We start from the raw sequence: 17,709 nt of genomic DNA, 5'->3' as shown, positions 1-17,709 counted from the left end.
ACATCAATTAAAACATCATCAGATCTTGCGGACCAAGACAGGAAATGTAACATGGAACCACTATTTTGCTGGGGTGATGGGGTCAGGTGGGGCTTGAAAATTGAAAAGTGGGGAATGACAGAAAAAGTTTGAGAACCACTGGTGTGAGGAATGGGAGAGACCGCTGTGCATGCGTACATTCTAAACCGCCCCATTATGTGTCCTGGTATGAAATGTCTAACAGTGCTTTTTAAAATAATGTTGGTTCGGTCACTTATTTACATATTGTATATCAGATGCCACTATATATATTTTATTATATTCTTTATTATATGCATTACATTTTGTATTTCTATAACTCATTCTATGTATGATCTATGTGTTAAGCCTACGCCTATGATAAAGGCATAGTGTAAATCTAGAAGGCCTGCCTATATGAACCTCTTATTATATTTTATAACTTATATTCTTGTCACTCATATCTATTTATTGTTGTTAATGTATAACTCATTATTTACAATTAATGATAACTGAGTTGTAAAGTGAATGTTGTAAGAAGAATGGGAGAGAGACCGCTGTGCGCGCACACATTCTAAACTGCCCCATTCTGTCCAGTAAGCAGAGCTGCAGATACCCCATCCTTCTCTGTGTGTGTACTGTATATCTTTCATCCTGGGGGGTATTCCAAGTATGTGGTTTAGTGATTCTCTGTGTGTGTACTGTATATCTTTCATCCTGGGGGGTATTCCAAGTATGTGGTTTAGTGACAAACCTGGGAAAGGTGCACACTGTAGAGCTCCCATTTGAGTATTTTTTATTTACAAAATAAAAAAATACTCAAATGGGAGCTCTACAGTGTGCGGATCTTCACTCTGTCTTGTAACCGTATCCTCGATCCTGCACCTGGATGAATTTTGGATGTGCGTGATAAAACTGTGCTTTTTAAACCTGGGTAAGTTAACTCAGAGTAAGTGGTAAACCTCTTAATAGAAGAGTTACTGTATATGACTTCATTCTCTTAACAAAACAATGCCATAGGGCTTCTGTTGTAGGAGGTTTACCTACTCTTACTTACTTTTGAGGGGCAGCCGTGGCCTACTGGTTAGCGCTTCGGACTTGTAACCGGAGGATTGCCGGTTCGAACCCCGACCAGTAGGAAGTGGCTGAAAGTGAGCTGCCTGCTGCGCCAGGCTCACTGTGCAGAGTGTGTTTCACTAATTCACAGATTGGGATAAATGCAGAGACCAAATTTCCCTCACAGGATCAAAAGAGTATATATACTTATACTTACTCTGAGTTCATTTACCCAGGAACCACATATTTGGAATAACCACTACACATCTGCTACATGAAACTGGTGCCGTGACAATGCAAAAGATAGTAGCCACTGGAATTTTGGTATGTGATTATGTAGCATGCATAACTTGGACCTCATTCAACAAGTGTTACATAAAATATGTGAGTGGGTGGATCCAGTACCCTCGAGGATGTTTTCTGTGTCTGGTTTGTTCAGTTAATATATATGGTACAAGATGCTACTCGCAAAGATTAGATTACCGTGGCGAAGTGCCATCATCCAGCTAGATGGAAGAGATACACCCAACGTTACGCAGAATATCAGAGATCCTCATGTGTCAGACCTAGTCTCTCCAGGTGTGAACACTATATTCAGTTTCATTTGCTGAAAAAACTACAAATTACCATCTTAAACATGTCAGTATGGTAAATACTGAACTGTCTGCGCCATAGTGTAAGGCTGTTGAAGACTGATGATTAATGTTATGTTGGGGGATTTTCCCTTGTACATCCTGGTAACTTGAGAACACAAATTGGCTCACCTGACAAGGAAAGGACAAGCTGATTTTGTTTCTAAACCGGTTTGAGTGGTGTTCACTATTTTCAGTCCAAAGATAAACAAATCCTCATTATGTACTGCAGACATCACACGTCTATGCACAATGCAAAAATCAACCGCTGAATTTACCCAACAGGGAAAAACAGGCCTTCTAGGATAAATGTTTCTTGTGTTCTAAAACTCAAGCTCGGTTTTGAATGTATGCAAACATCGGGAGAGAGAATGTAAATCAGCCATGAGCAAATTTTTCCCAATTTTTTTCATATCCGTGTACACACAAGAGTACATTCAAAATAATGTTTATTTATTTTAAAACTACTTAAAACATGAACTGCCTTGTATCAAAACAATAATTAAAGACATAAACTGATTTAGATTTGTAAGCATCGGAATGATATAAAAACAGTCAAATTGTCAAACACAAAACCTCCACATTCAAAAGTGGAACATCACAATGTACTGCACACAGATTCACTGCCTGGAGGCATTTAACTCCATCATGTGTCCATGTTGGTCATTTTGTCTGCCAACTTTTATGCCGTTTTACCGAAAGAAAACACAAACCAACATTCAGGGCCACAGTGGTGCAGTAGAGATGTGTGGTGTTGTGACAGATGAGGCTATAGCCGTCTGCTGGACCTGCGGGCCCGGGACGTCGAGGGTGTGGAACTGGGCGCTGTGTTCTCTTTCGCAGAAGGGGGCTGACTTTGAGAGGCCGGAGGCCTGTGGATTTCTAGACACCAGAAAGGACACAAGGACAGCGCCAGCAGCAGAGTCAGACAACCAATATACTTTCCTTATCAATGCAACAAACTCCCCAAGTTAAGCAAGACTCTTTTATATGGGCATCAGTTGAACGTGGGTGGTACATGGTACACAACTGAGAGGAGGAAAACCCATTAACCAGCAATGGCCTGCACAGTACTATAACGCAGACACTAGGGGTGCACCGATCCGATATTAGGATCGGATATCGGCCCGATATTGACAAAATAGCTGGATCGGGGATCGGAAAAATGAGCAGATCCATGGGCCGATCCGAATTTAGGCTAGGCCTACTTCAACTTCAAAGACTGAGCTGTGACACGCATCCAGACACTTGCCACTAAATAGACATTTCTTCTTGTGTTTGTCATCACGTCATTGTCTTTACAGTCTGCCCGTCATTATATTTGTGGTTTACTATTCATTATTTTATTAACTACCATTTGTTATTGATTAATTACGATCTTCATGCATTTTTGCTGCATTTTTTGTCAACACGTTTAATGCGTGACAACCAACACAAAATACTCAAACCACATTGTCATTTTCATCTCTTATCTGTATACTGTTCCTGGTATCAAGAAATGCAAATGTTCACACTAGCTGTTAAAAACTTCTCATTTATTAGTTAAAACTTACAACTTCATATACCATTTACCACCATTGAAACTCCCGTGTCAACTTCTTAGTTCATCGCGCAGTCTCATCGCGGGGAAACCGAGGGACCATACCACTATTTGTGGGGCAGCCGTGGCCTACTGGTTAGCGCTTCGGACCTGTAACCGGAGGGTTGCCGGTTCGAACCCCGACCAATAGGCATCAAGTTCCCTTGAGCAAGGCACCTAACCCCTCACTGCTCCCTGAGGACCGCTGTTGATGCAGGCAGCTCACTGCGCCGGGATTAGTGTGTGCTTCACCTCACTGTGTGTACACTGTGTGCTGTGTGTGTTTCACTAATTCACGGATTGGGATAAATCCAGAGACCAATCACGGGATCAAAAGAGTATATATACTATAGTATACTATACACTATGGGTAAATAGAGGGGTTTCGCGGGTAAAACCATTTTGGCAGCGGTGTTTTAATGTATCACTAATATGGGATTTTTGTCTACACAAAACTGGTTTTGGTGGGAGAAAGTTGTTATGTATTTGTGTGTTTTATGTTTGCTTGTTAGATTTAAGTTGCTGCTGGTGCACAATTGTTTTTTAATAGTATAATAATAATAATAATAATAATAATAATAATAAGTAAGGGATAACGCCCGCCGGGGTGTCCTGTTATACAGAATTAATGGACAAGGGCGAGGGGCAAACAACTCCCCTCCGCCCGAGTCCATTAATTCCGTATAAATGGACACACCTCGAAGGCCGTTATCCCTTACTTATTATTATTATTATTAATAAATATTATTATTATTTAATAATTAAATCTAAGCCCACTAGCTTGTTGTACAACTTTTGTTGGCCCTATAACAGTGATAGCATGGACAGTTAGCTTGTTTACAGTTGATTCCATTGATGCCTCCAGGCTCAACCGTCGTCTTACTATGGTTGTTATAGTTACCATTCATAAGCACTGATATGGAACGGTGATTAAACTTTTTTTTTACCAGATCTACTTCATAGGTGTCCCGTTATTCAGAATTAAAAGCCACCCCGCCAGCCAATCAGAAAAGAGTATTTCTTCTCTCCGGGTAATAATATAGTAATAATACATTACATTTTTACCTAAGTGTTATTTTGTTAGATTTTGTCCTAGGAAAGTAATGTTTAGTAAGGGAAAGAATGTTTAAGTCAGGCCTGATGCCTTTAGTCTTTTCCACACGGTGATTTATTAACTCAACAATGGATACACAAAGCCCAGGCATCGGTATCGGGAATGAAAAAGTTGGATCGGTGCATCCCTAACATGCACTGTGAAATTATTGTTGTTAGCATAGCAATAATAATTTCACAGCATTTTTCAAAGTCAATCTTAAAACTGCATATTTATGTTATTCTCTATATTACTTCAGGAAAACGCAAAAGCAATCATGCACATTTGAGCACACAAGTGCACCAGTACTTGTGTGTGTCTGTTTCTGTGTTTCTTTCACCTGGGATCTCGTGGGGCCAGAACTCGTTGCAGGCGGGGCAGTGAGGGTCGCTGCGTCCTTTAAAATAGCGGGCCACGCAGGGCAAGTGCATCCTGATGCCACAGTCTGGATTCTCACACATCTGGCACTGACCACCACAGGACAGAGAGAGAGAGAGAGAGAGAGAGAGAGAAATCATCAGATCGCTGCTGTTCAGTCTATCAGTATAAATACACTGCTCAAAATAAATAAGGGAACACTTTTTCATAGGTGTATAGCATCAAGGTTATCAAACTTGTAAGCTATTGGTCTGGCCAGTAACGTAACAGAGGGGGTTGTGAATCAGTTTCACCTGCTTTGGTGTCATCAAAGTTAACAACAGGTGCTCTAGAGGGGCAACAATGAAACAACCCCCAAAACAGGAATGGTTTTACAGGTGGTGGCAACTGATCATTTTTTCATCTTTATCCTTCTTGAGTGATTTTTCATAAGTTTCGCATTTGGGTAAGGTCAGTGTCACTACTGGTAGCATAAGCCAGTACCTGGAGCCTACAAAGGTTGCACAGGTAGTCCAACTACTCCAGAATGGCACACCAATACGTTCCATTGCCAGGACTTCTGTGTCTCCCAGCGCAGTCTCAAAAGGAGATTCCTGGAGACAGGCAGTTGCTTTAAGAGAGCTTGGCAGTGTGGTAGAAGATCCTTTACCCAGCAGCAGGACCAGTATCTGCTCCTTTGTGCAAGGAGGAACAGTAGGAGCCCTGCCAGAGCCCTACAAAATGACCTCCAGCAGGCCGCTGGTGTGAATGTCTCTGACCACACTGTCAGAAACAGACTTAATGAGGGTGGCCTGAGGGCCCGATGGCCTCTAGAGGGACCTGTGCTCACTGCCCAGCACTGTGGAGCTCAATTGCCATTTGCCATAGAATACAAAATTGGCAGGTCCGCCATTGGCGCCCTGTGCTTCTCACAGATGAGAGCAGGTTCACCCTGAGCACATGTGACAGACGTGAAAGGGTCTGGAGATGTCGTGGAGAACGTTATGCTGCCTGCAACATCATTCAGCATGACCGATTTGGTGGTGGGTCAGTGATGGTCTGGGGAGGCATATCCTGGGAGGGACGCACAGACCTCTATGGGCAAAACAACAGCACCCTCACTGCTCTTAGGTATCGGGATGAATCTTCAGACCCATTGTCTGACCCTGTACTGGTGCAGAGGCCTCTGGGTTTCCTCTGGCGCACAACAATGGCCGGCCCCATGTGGCTAGAGTGTGTAGGCAGTTCCTGGAGGATAAAGGAATTGATACCATTGACTGTCCCCCACACTCCCCTGACTTAAATCCAGCAGAACACCTCTTGGACATTGTGTTTTGGTCTAGTGCTGGGCGGTATGACCAAAAATGTATATCACGGTATTTTTCAAAATTCTTATGGTTTCACGGTATATGACGGTATTTTTTTTTCATGCATAATCAGATGTTCACAGCATTTTCTACAGGTTGAGAGAGGATTGCTGCAGTACATTGACTAAGGATGATCTATTTTACTGTCATGATGTAGAATAACTCCACACTAGTGATAATGCAGTTTTACATGGCTCCAGAAAATGATGCTGTTTACAAAGAGCCACTCATGATTCTAATGAAGAATCTAATCAGAATGCAAAGACAATTGCAGTCAAACAGAGAACTTTTACTGTGCAAATTTCACAAACATCTTGTATAAAACCAATACAAAAAGTAGTGCAACTTGCAATAATTATACTTTTTTGAAAATTATACAATTTAAAATAAAACCTCTCTGCTAATATGCTTACTCTGTCAAATAGGCCTATCAGAAACATGCCTTATTGTTATTGTGTGGTTTGCATGACGTTAGTGGTAGGCTAACGTTAACTTCATGTGGATGTGGATGTCTTGTTAGCCTGCCATGAGCTTCGGTTCGGTTCGCTAGGCAAAACATTAACAAAAAAGTTTGTTTTGGTGCACTGATGACAGTCAGGATCATTTCTAACTAGCCAGCTAGTATTGCTCAGTTCATGTCTATAACATGCAGCTGTTGTTTACTTGCTACCTGGATAATTTCAGCGAATATTCTTAAGGTGAGATGAATGATAAGATCATTAAACTTCACTGTGTTCGGTGGGTTGCTAACTAACGACATCACCTACTAGCCAGATAGTTACAGCTGTTGAACAATCTCAATAGAATTTTCGTGACGGTAAATCCCTTTCAATGCAGTATCCCTTAACGTTTTTCCTTAACTAAAGAAACAATTTAAGGCATTCTGTACAACACCCTTAAATAAACCCCTTACCAGGGGTTCAGAGTGCGACCAATTTGGTCGCATGAGACCTAATTTTTCAAAAGTGCGACTAAAAAAAATCGGAGGTCGCACCGGTGCGACCAGCTATTCGAGAGAGGAAAAAGTGTCCGCATTGAAACTCTACCTTTGGTTCAATAACAGACACATATTTGGCCAATATCGTGGTTTAAACAAATCACAGATAGTGAAGGGCGGGACCTCCCCTCTGATTGGCCGTGGCCCAGTGCCTGTGTGTAAATTTAAAAAGAGAGAGAGAGAGAGAGAGAGAGAGAGAGAGAGAGAGAGAGGTCAGAGACCCGTCAGATAAACTGAGTGGATGTAGTTGCATTACAGTGTGGTCACATAGCCCGAGATAAATGTACCCTCTCCCCACTGCCTTTCGGCAGCTGGCAGCAGCAAACCGATCAGACGAGCCCGAGATGATGATCAAGTTTATCGTTGCCTACGATAGGCCTAGTGAAACTTCCCTTCACCAAGTTCAGTCCGAAATAATTATTCACCAGAAAAATAGTTTGGACGTAAACCCGACGTACAGGAATGCCACTTGCACCAAATTTATAGGAGTCATTGCAGATGAAAAGACGTCTTAAAATTGCAAACAATGCATACAAGGCCATCCTGAACGACAGAGATACAGATATCGCCGAAAAGCAGTGAGTCATTGACCGCAGTTACATGCAGGGAGTAACCCGGTTTTCAACAGCAATATTCATATTGCACGCGAGTTGTGTAAACTCATTCTGATGGCATCAATCAATTTAATCCGGTATTTGGCGCAAGCCGAATATCGCTGCTACATTCAAAGCTCGAATATTCCCTGCATGTATAACTGTGGTCATTGTGTACGGTGAATTGAATGGACTCATTTAGATCGAGCATGGCAAGTCATTGCAATAGCCTATAATAATAGGCCTACCATTTCGTTACTGCATTAACCATAGTGATGTTCTTATTGAAAATGTAAAAATACTAAAATTAAAAAGTAAATTGCATTGTGGGGCTGTCAAATGATTATTGCAATCATTGCAAAATCACATAAAAATCCCCCAGGCTACTTGGAACATCTCTTTAAATTGTGCTCAAATACATTTCTATGGAAGATGCTAGCATGGCGAGCTGGTTTAGCCAAGGCCTAAAGATCATGAAGGATAGTATGTAAGACATTGAGCCATGAGATGTTCAGTTTGAAGCCCTTAAAAGACATGCACTGTTAATTTACTCACTGTTATTTTTATTTAATTCATCTTGAGATGTTTTAAGTTTAAATTTCAGCTCAGTGAAGCACTTAAAGCACCAACACTTCATTAAGTTACTTTTCTTGTAGAATTGTAAATCATAAGTCATAGGACAACCTATATAGGACAGTAACTAAGGAAAAAAAGTGAACCTGCTGCGGTGTTAAATGTGATGTGGTTGAACATTTGGGTGCACCTAACTTTTGTGCTGGTGCACCTAAGAAAAAAAGTTAGGCGCACCAGTGCAACCAGTGCAAAAAGTTAGTCTGGAGCCCTGCTTACTTAAGGAGAAATTAAGCCTTAAGGGTCATACTTCAGGGGAAAAACTGAAAGTGTTTTGTGTTTACCCTCACTATGCCTCGCAGTCGCACCATGCGTGCGTGTGAAAAAAGTGCCGTCTGAAACACTGTCACGCGGCGCAGCGTTCCAAACGTTGTGTAATCAAATACAGCGGTATGGCGGTATATTAAAAATTAATATCATAATGAAAATATACACCGGTATACGGTGTGAACCGGTATACCGCCCAGCACTATTTTGGTCCATCCAACACCGGCAGGTTGCACCACAGACTGTCAAGGAGCTCAATGATGGCCGTGTCCACATCTGGGAGCTGACCCCCAGGACACCATCCGCCATCTCATTGTCAAGCATGTGGGGTCCATACGAACTACGGAGTACCATTTTGAGTTGCTGCAATGAAATTTAGGCAAAATGGACTAGCTTGTCGCATAATTTTTTCACTTTTTTCATTGATTTTCGTGGGGATCTTTGAATTTGGCCCTCTGTAGGTTGATCATTTTCATTACCAAAAAATAATGTGCCATCCTTTACCCAGTACACATTACCCAGTCCATATCAGTATAGATATCCAGCATGAGTTTTTTTTCCCATTGAGATCTGATGTTTTTTCAAAGTGTTCCTTTAATGTTTTTGAGCAGTGTATATTTTGTTCAGTCAACCAGTTTAAATAATACTAAACTACTTCAGCTACATCAGTGTTATTAGGGTTGTATCTATGCAGCTATGTTGAAAAAATGTACTGAGTCTCATTTCATTCCTCTCTACTATTAGCCTGGCTAACACCAGACTGCTTATCAACTTGAGATTGAGAATGGGTCTTGGGGGCCCTTCATTCACTTCCGATTTGTAAGGGGCGTAACCAGCAGTGAAATTAAATTTAAACTGGTACATTAGGGCCTGTGTCCACCAATCGTGTTTTTTTGCGGTGACAGCGCCTTCAAGCTCATTTTCAGAGCGCTTCGGTCAAGTGATTATTGTTGCTATGTTACCAAAACCGTCTGCCAGCACGTCTTTTTGGAACGTTGCCTAATGCTAACTAACTAGCTAACTAAAAAAATGGCAGCAATCGTTCAGGACTCCGTTTGCTAAATATGACTTCGACCGACAAAAGGAGTTAATTTGGCATTATAATAGAAAAGATTATCCCTCTAGGCTTTGTAATTTGCGTTTGCAGCAGTGGTTTAATATTAGTCACGATAGGACTTGGCTGATTGAGTTTTCCTCTGCCACTACCAATATTGTTGAAAGTGTAAGTCCCGCCCCTTCCTTGATTTCAATTGGCTAGCAAGAGAGAAGTGACATTGACAAGCCCAGCGCTGTTCTAAAAGTTGAACAGATTTCAACTTTCAGCGCTCAGAGCGCCGCGGGAAAAGAGTCAGCACTGAGGGCTTTTTTTCCGCCAAGGGCGCTGAGCGCTGTGAATGCTGAACTTCATAGGATTTGTATAGAAAATAGCCACCGTCGGCGCAAAAAACGTGTTTGGTGGACACAGGCCCTTTGGTCTTTTTGGAAGTATAGCAAATACATATTTTATGTGAACAAAGGTTTTACATGCAGTTGTTTACTCAATTCCAAAGAAAATACACATTCATATCACATAACGCTGATGCCATAGACGCAGTCATTACAGTGCTGCTAACTATACTCTTCTGTCTGTCATATAAAGCCCGCCCTATGCCAGGTAAGCAGTTGTGATTGGTTCCTGGGTTTTTGGTGATTTAGAAATCAGTTTCAATGGTCTCCAGGCGCGCCTGCAGAGCAAATAAAAATTTGCAAACAGGTCTGTCTGGGTTTAATCAGGCTACTCTCCTACAGTTTGACAAATCAGAAATCAATTAACAAGTGTGATTTTTGGTGATTTCGAAAACTGGATACAACTGGATCCTATTTTGCAAATGGGAATACTGTGGCTGCTCAAACGTCAATCTGTAACCAAACAACTGGTAATAGCTTAATGCATGCAGCTTCATGCAGCATGAAACACCATTTTGATTCAGTGCTAGCATTGTCACTTACCTGGAAGGCAATGTTATGACAAACATGACAGTCTTTGATGAGATCCTGGTATAGGGTACGCATGTACTGTTCCATTTCCATGATGCATCGAGTGCTCAGTGAATATTCTCCGTGTTTCTGCCAAGACAAAGCACAACTGAAGTCAGTTTATAGCACTTTATTGCGTTGTGGTACGCTTTTTAGAACACTAAATAGGTACAAAATGCCTTTCAGGGAAATGTACCTCAGTCAACCACTTATTTTGGACAAACTTATTCAAAACTTGTTCGGTCTCTTTTTTCTTTAGCTTTTTTGACAGAAGAGCATCGCCACAGTTCAGAATGTCAGTAGACGAGGCCGTGCCATTCTCGGACTCTGCAACCAAATCCATCTGAGAAAGCAGGACGGCAGTTCATAATTACAGGTGGGTTTCCACAGATGGGTGCAAGTGCAACAATCAGAACGCAATCAATAAACCATGTGGTCATGAACTAAATAAACACATAACTTACTATTTTCCTAAACAGCTCCAGCTCATTGTCAGCATAATCAGATGACATGCGGGTCACATCCGTCTCCGCTAAATTTACCTTTACGAGAATGTCAACAGATTTGAGAAGATCAGTGGTCACATGCACACGTACAACCTACCAAACACAACACATACACCACTATTTTACTTACCAAAGCATAATACTGAAGACCATCTTCTTCTGACATTCCCTTTCTGACATGCATGAACATGGGCTGCAGGTGCATGTTAATGACATCTATGAACTCATCCAATCTGTCCTGACTATAGTTGGCTTCATGAGTTAGACAAAGAGAAGACATTGAATGGATAGTATAGCAGACTAAGGTACACTATTTTTTGCTGGGGGGGGGGGGGGTATTTACCACCAGCAACTTCACAGCAGTGTTTATGTAAGGCCTTGGCCTGAGAGCCATCAATAATGCCATTGCTCATCATTGTTTGTAAGAACCTGCGGTGACTGTCCCCCATTGGCCGTGCCATGCCCAGCCAGAAGATAAGGTCATATGTTGACCTTGCTGTATCTAGAGAAAATTGAAACTGTTCACATAGCAACGCGGTTAGTAAGACTTGATATCCTACCCCCCCCCCCCAGCAGTCAGCAATGCAAGTATAACAGTTGAAGCACATTAAATGTATGTTACACATTAAATAGCGGCGAAAATTGTTTAATGGTTTGCCATTAATATTTAACAATATTCTGCCTGTTAGCAAGGTCTGTCAACGCGTAAAGGTCTGTCCAAGACTCGAGATCAGCTATGAGTCTCTCTTGTTGGGGGTTTCACTGAGTCGTTCGAGTTTGACGTGTCCAAAAGTCTTTCTTTTCAATTAATGTCTAGGCTGTCAAACTGCAAGTTGGTTTTCTAAACATTCTACAGACTGCGACAACCACCAGTCCTGTTTACATTAAGCCGAGTACATAATATGCAGTAGTACTCCCGTGTTAGCCTATTTTATACAGTCTAGGTTTTTAGACCTTCCGTCCACATAAAACCAGATATATTCCGACATTAAAAAAAGATACTTTTCGAGAACGATCTGTAGGTTGATACTATTAAAATCATAATCTTTTAATCGTAGCTACAGAGTGCGCCAGGGTCATTGTTTAGTTCAGTTGTGCCAGATGTGGTATACAGTAGTAGAGCTCTACACATGGCTAAGTTAGCAATCTAAACGGTTAGCAATCTAATCTACAGACGGGACAAAAACCTAACTTCTCGCAGACAGTTTCTTTGTCCCGTAACGTTATTGTCATAATGCATTTTAATAAGCAATAATGTTAACTCATGCCACAGAGCTAACGTTACAACAACTGACTTGACAGTAATCTTAGCTAAGATAGCTAGCAGCTATCAGATATATCTCCCCGCTGCGCCCAGGGACAACTGAAACAACAATATCAATGAAAACATGTCGCCAGCCGTGTTGTAACGAAGAAATGTGGCATTCGTCAAACAATCTTACCGATATTTGCTAACTAGCTGTGTGACACCAAAACAAGACCTGGTAATCCCTCTGTTTTAGCACCGTCTATGGTAGCTAGAACTCCCCCTCTCTATTTGAAAACTCTTCCTGTTTGTCAATCCCGCGCGCCAGAATTTGTACCCCCGCCTTTACGCGCGAACGTGACGTAATTTCCCAGTTTGTAGCACTCCTAGACTGTATATATAGAACAGTCTATGGTAGCACTAGTTCAGTGGTCCCCAAACTTTTTCTTCCGAGGGCCAGCTCACTATGCCTGGCTCTAAGAGAGGGCCAGAGACTCGGAGTATATCAGTAACCATAAATAGCTTAGGCAGTCTACCTAAGTTGAATATTCCATTACATTTAATCTTTAGGCTATTGCAATTTAATACCATTGTTATCTGTGTTTATATTGCCATCATGCCATATCAGTGTAAAATGTAGCTCAAATGAAATAATAATAATAGCATTCTCAAAACTATAAGCAGGGAGTCCCAAAAGTATATTTTGAACTCTGAACTTGGCATAGGCTACACAGCTGTTGTGAACAAGCAATATCCTACAAATAATTTAAAGTTCCCAAACTATGAGTTTTATGAAGTGGTGGCAGAAACATCTGAAATGACCACCATTCTAACTTTCACTCACCTGATGAGAACTTTGTGACACAGGCAGGCCAGCAGGCATGCAGGCAGGCATCTGAAGTCTTTCTCAGGTGTGTGTGCTGTGCTCCTTTCGTGAGACAGAAAGAAAAACTGAATAGGCTATCCCTCCTGCATGCGGGCTTTAGCGGGCGGGAGCGGGACATCATGTTACAGATGCGGGCTGGAGCGGGACTAAAAATGACACATTAATGCGGGAGCGGGAAAGAATATTGAGGGAGCGGGCGGGCCCACACAACTAAACAGCTACGTTGCCTATAAGTTGCCAGTTGGTCACGGCCAACTAACCTTCTGGCAACCTTCCTGCAACGTGGCCACAACTTTGCCACTATGAAGTGGCCATTTGGTGACTTGAGCAACGTTGCCACAACGTGGCGCTAAGGTAATTTGGTAATGTTGCCGTTTGGTGGTGTAAATAATGTGGCCATAATGCAGAGGTGGGACCAAGTCACTGTTTGGCAAGTCACAAGTAAGTCCCAAGTCTTAGCAGTCAAGTCCCAAGTAAATACAGAGAAGGGCAAGTCGAGTCCAAGTCCAAGTCACATCAAAGCCAAGTCGAGTCCAAGTCCAAGTCCCAATCTTTTTCAAGTCCTAAACAAGTCATCAGGTACTCTTCACTTATTGCCATTATTAGACTATCGATCATAATTTTAGCACTTACATCTAATCCACAGTATTTTTTTTATAAATACAGATTAAAACATGTTCAATGTTTCTGTCTTGCAATCTTTTACGACATGCGCATACCTGTGTAATATACACATGTGCATACCTAAGTAATCTGTACAAAACGTATAGCTACGTATGACACTCAGCACAACTGCAAATATATATATTGTTTTTCCAAATTGCGGAGCCCACTGTAAGGATGAGTAATAATTTGACTGATGGCATTTCACTGCGCTATGCTATAGATTTGCCTGCAAACAATTATTATTATTATTATTATATTATTATTATCGGTATTATATTATTATTAGGCTGTCTGCCAGTGGCGACTCATAAGGGAAGCCAAGGTCAACACTTTTATATTATTTAAAAGATAATAATGACAGTAATTTTGTTTTAAAGTATTAATTTCTTAAGAAATACTACACATTTGATGCTGTTTATCTCATTTGTAAATGGTGCACTGTCACTTTAAGCCCATTGTGCCACTGTCCACACGTTCTCATAATGATCTTTTTTTACCAGCTCCATTCAGCCTATGGCTAGTCCATAAACTCAAACATTGTTTGTGCCACATGTATAGCACAATATTAACAATGATAAGCATGATATTAAGTTGGCACAAACAGCTTTCATTCCTTTGGAAAGAGAAGCATGTATGACATGACGCTTGCTTGACATTTTCTGTTTGCAATTAAAAGTGAATTAGCCTATGAGCCTGGTAGCCAGTAGCCACCTAGCTACAGTAGCTGAGTGGAATGCGTTTCAATCTGCATATCATGTGCTTCATGTAAATAAATTATAGAATACTTCAAGACTCACCAGTTCCATTACACAAAGGCAAAGACAACTCTTCTTGTCCACTTTCCAAATCACAGTGAGTGCAGCTAGTATGTCATAGTGACCTGGATCTCATAGTTTAACAGTAGGCTAGTGAGAACCGGATAAATTCGCAATCTCCTCTAATCTCGTATTTGTTGCTTTCACGATTTCCTTTTATACGTTTCTTATATTTAAAAGAAAATATCAATTATCATCAACAATGACAAGCCAGCTGGAACCTACTCGTTTTCTCTCCCTCTCGTGCGTGCTTAGATGCGTTCTCAATTGAATGCAGTAGGCTAGCATAAGTTCAAGTTGGATCTTCATGGAGAGGTCTCGAAAAGTATCATCTTTATGTAACATGCTGTTGGTGCATTTTAACATTAAACATTCTCTAACAAGAGTGCAAATCAGTTTGCAGTAAAGCTACTATTTATTGGCTAAATGTTGGTCCTTCCTCGGTCTCTTGGTGCCCTACACACAGTGCGTAACACGTGTGGGTGTCAGCACTGAACTGTGCTCTGGCCACTTGTCTCCGCTATTTTTATTTTTATTTTTATTTTTTTAGTCGCGGAGGGAAAGCGTCTCTGGGGTGACTGGTCCACGATCAGGAAATTTAGTTTTTGATTCGAGACATGTCAAGTCATCACAAGTCAAAGAGGCAAAGTCCGAGTCAATGTCAGGGAGCCTATAGGACTGGTTGTTTTTGGCTCCCTCTGGTGTTGATCTATGTTTTTTGTTTCACATTTCAGTTTTTTCCTGTTGCCACACCCTTGTCCTTATTTGGTCTGTTTCCTGTCTTGCCTATTATCTCCCAATTACCTTCCCACCTGCATTTTATCTCCATTCGTTTGTTGAGTATTTAAACCCTGTGTTGTTCATTGTTCTTTGTCTGATCGTCGTGTCTGTGTTTGTGAGACCTGCTTAAGACTGTAGACCTGTACCCGGCACGTAAGCTCGGCTGACTTCAGTTTTTTGTGCTCTGTTTAGTTTTGAAACTACCCCGCCTGAGAGGTCTTTTGTTTTCAAGAGCCTGTTTTTGTTTGATGACCAAGTTTGTCGAGTATTGGCTATTTTCACACCAATAAACCAAGACTGCAAGATATTCAGTAATCTGCATTTGATTCCTCTGGCCACCCTGACAGTCAAGTTTCGAGTGAATAGTATTCAAGTCCAAGTCGAGTCGCAAGTCATGCAGAATTTTATCAAGTCAAGTCTGAAGTCATTAAAATCATGACTCGAGTCTGACTCGAGTCCAAGTCATGTGACTCGAGTCCACATGTCTGCCATAATGTGGCCCTATGGTCATTTGGTAACGTTGCCATTTGGTGACTCGAGCAACGTGGCCATAACGTGGCCCTATGGTCATTTGGTAACGTTGCTATTTGGTGGTGTAAATAACGTGGCCGCAACGTGGCGCTTTGGTCATTTGGTAACGTTGCCATTTGGTGACTTGAGCAACGTGGCCATAACGTGGCCCTATGGTCATTTGGCAACGTTGCCATTTAGTGGTCTAAATAACGTGGCGCTATGGTCATTTGGTAACGTTGCCATTTAGTGACTTGAGCAACGTGGCCATAACGTGGCCCTATGGTCATTTAGCAATGTTGCTGTTTCCCAACACCAATTGTTAGCTGAGGTTATATCAAATGCAATAATAATCAGAGATATTATTTATTTATTTTTCTTTTTTAAGTCAAACTATCTTCCAGCCAGAAAAGCGAAGCTAGCGAAGCGGTCATATAGGGATTTTTTTTTCGTCATCTACTTCCTGAAATTTTGGTCAACGATACCCGGGGCACCGAAACACTGGGGCACATGAAATTTGGTGGGTATGTAGCCCCACTAGACTTTTACGGAAAAATTTCGTTTGGTCCCCGGGGGCCACTCCCCCTCCGCGCTGGGCCCCCCGAAACCCAAAAAATGCAGTTTTTCCTAAATAACTACCTGAACCGTGGCACCGAGGATGAAGAAATGTTTATGGTATGTTGGTCTCAATGGCCCACATCAACCTAGCCCATAATCACTCATTTGTGATTTGCACCCCCCCGGTAAAAAATGAAAATGCAATATCATTCTGCTTTAATCGCCCCTCTCTTCAGTAAAGACGTTCAGAACTGCACCAAATTGTATGTGTATGATTAACCTGACATTCTCTGGGGGTATGCCAAGTTTCGTAGAATTTCATCCATGGGGGGGTCTAAAAAATTAAGTTATGTGTACATTTAGTGACTGTACACTCATTGGCCTGTAGATGGTGGTGCACACATATACACATGCACACACACAGGCACCCACATACTATCGGTATTAGAACGGCCGATACATAATTACAAATTCAGTAGGATTAAAAGAAAGCCAAAATAAATATTCATCATTATCATCATGGCTGCATTTCCAGTATTGGCGATAAGTAGTCGTTTGTCCACTAGATGGCGCATCGTTGCAGTGAGACGTAATTTTGTTGGAAGTTAATCTAAAGTGGGTTGGAAAGACACTACGCTTCCTACAAGGACAAGACTGTAGGCTACAGTAGTTTACCGCAGAGAACGTCTAAGGGTAGGATGATTTCTGCATGACATGTAATTCCCATTTCCTCTTGAAGCCGAAATAAATCTGAGAATGTTTATCGGACATGCTTGTTTTTTACTGCAGGTAGGCTACGTTAATCCTATCAATAGCAGAACATAGGTAAAATAATGTTACCGTTAGCATGGTTGAGTGATGGAGGCCAATTTGATTATTGATGTATTTGTAGAAAACCATAAATGCGTTTATAGGCTACCAAGCAAATCGATAACAGCACTAATTGTATCTTTCGACTGTCATCTCATTTGCTTATGACCATAACCTAGGCTACTAACAGGAGCTAAGTGAGCTAGCCACAACACGTTCGCTACGTGATGGTTTTTTAATGGAAAATATATAGGCTACCTGAAAGAAAAGCATGGCCCAAAGTAAAGTAACTGAAACTACATAAATTCGTCAAAATGAATAATTTGTTTCAACTCGCCGCAATGTAGA

General features: G+C 41.4%; 1 protein-coding gene across 4 annotated transcripts; it reads right to left on the bottom strand.

Moving 5' to 3' along the window:
• Positions 1-2,117: 2,117 nt before the first annotated feature.
• On the bottom strand, positions 2,118-13,275 carry nsmce1 (NSE1 component of SMC5/6 complex). Of its 4 annotated transcripts, none has more exons than XM_076264964.1 (8): positions 13,181-13,275; positions 11,520-11,608; positions 11,221-11,342; positions 11,049-11,126; positions 10,781-10,927; positions 10,558-10,674; positions 4,698-4,824; positions 2,118-2,567 (listed from the first exon to the last, which is right to left on the bottom strand). In XM_076264964.1, the coding sequence occupies exons 2-8, from the start codon at positions 11,572-11,574 to the stop codon at positions 2,455-2,457; spliced, it is 759 nt and encodes a 252-aa protein (XP_076121079.1). In that variant the 5' UTR covers positions 11,575-11,608; positions 13,181-13,275; the 3' UTR covers positions 2,118-2,454. The 4 variants fall into 4 exon arrangements, with proteins under 4 accessions (XP_076121079.1, XP_076121076.1, XP_076121077.1 ...); XM_076264961.1 differs by lacking the exon at positions 13,181-13,275 and adding an exon at positions 12,533-12,644 and having other exon boundaries at positions 11,434-11,608; XM_076264962.1 differs by lacking the exon at positions 13,181-13,275 and adding an exon at positions 12,533-12,644.
• Positions 13,276-17,709: the final 4,434 nt, after the last annotated feature.

This window comes from Alosa pseudoharengus, unplaced genomic scaffold, assembly GCF_046254945.1.
Source record: "Alosa pseudoharengus isolate Yale_2024_CS ecotype anadromous, Long Island Sound unplaced genomic scaffold, YU_APseudo_1.1 YU_APseudo_1.1_scf_4, whole genome shotgun sequence".
In the NCBI taxonomy this organism is placed as follows: Eukaryota; Metazoa; Chordata; class Actinopteri; order Clupeiformes; family Clupeidae; genus Alosa; species Alosa pseudoharengus.
Note: the sequence above shows the minus strand (reverse complement) of the source record. Positions and strands in the feature narration are given on the sequence as shown.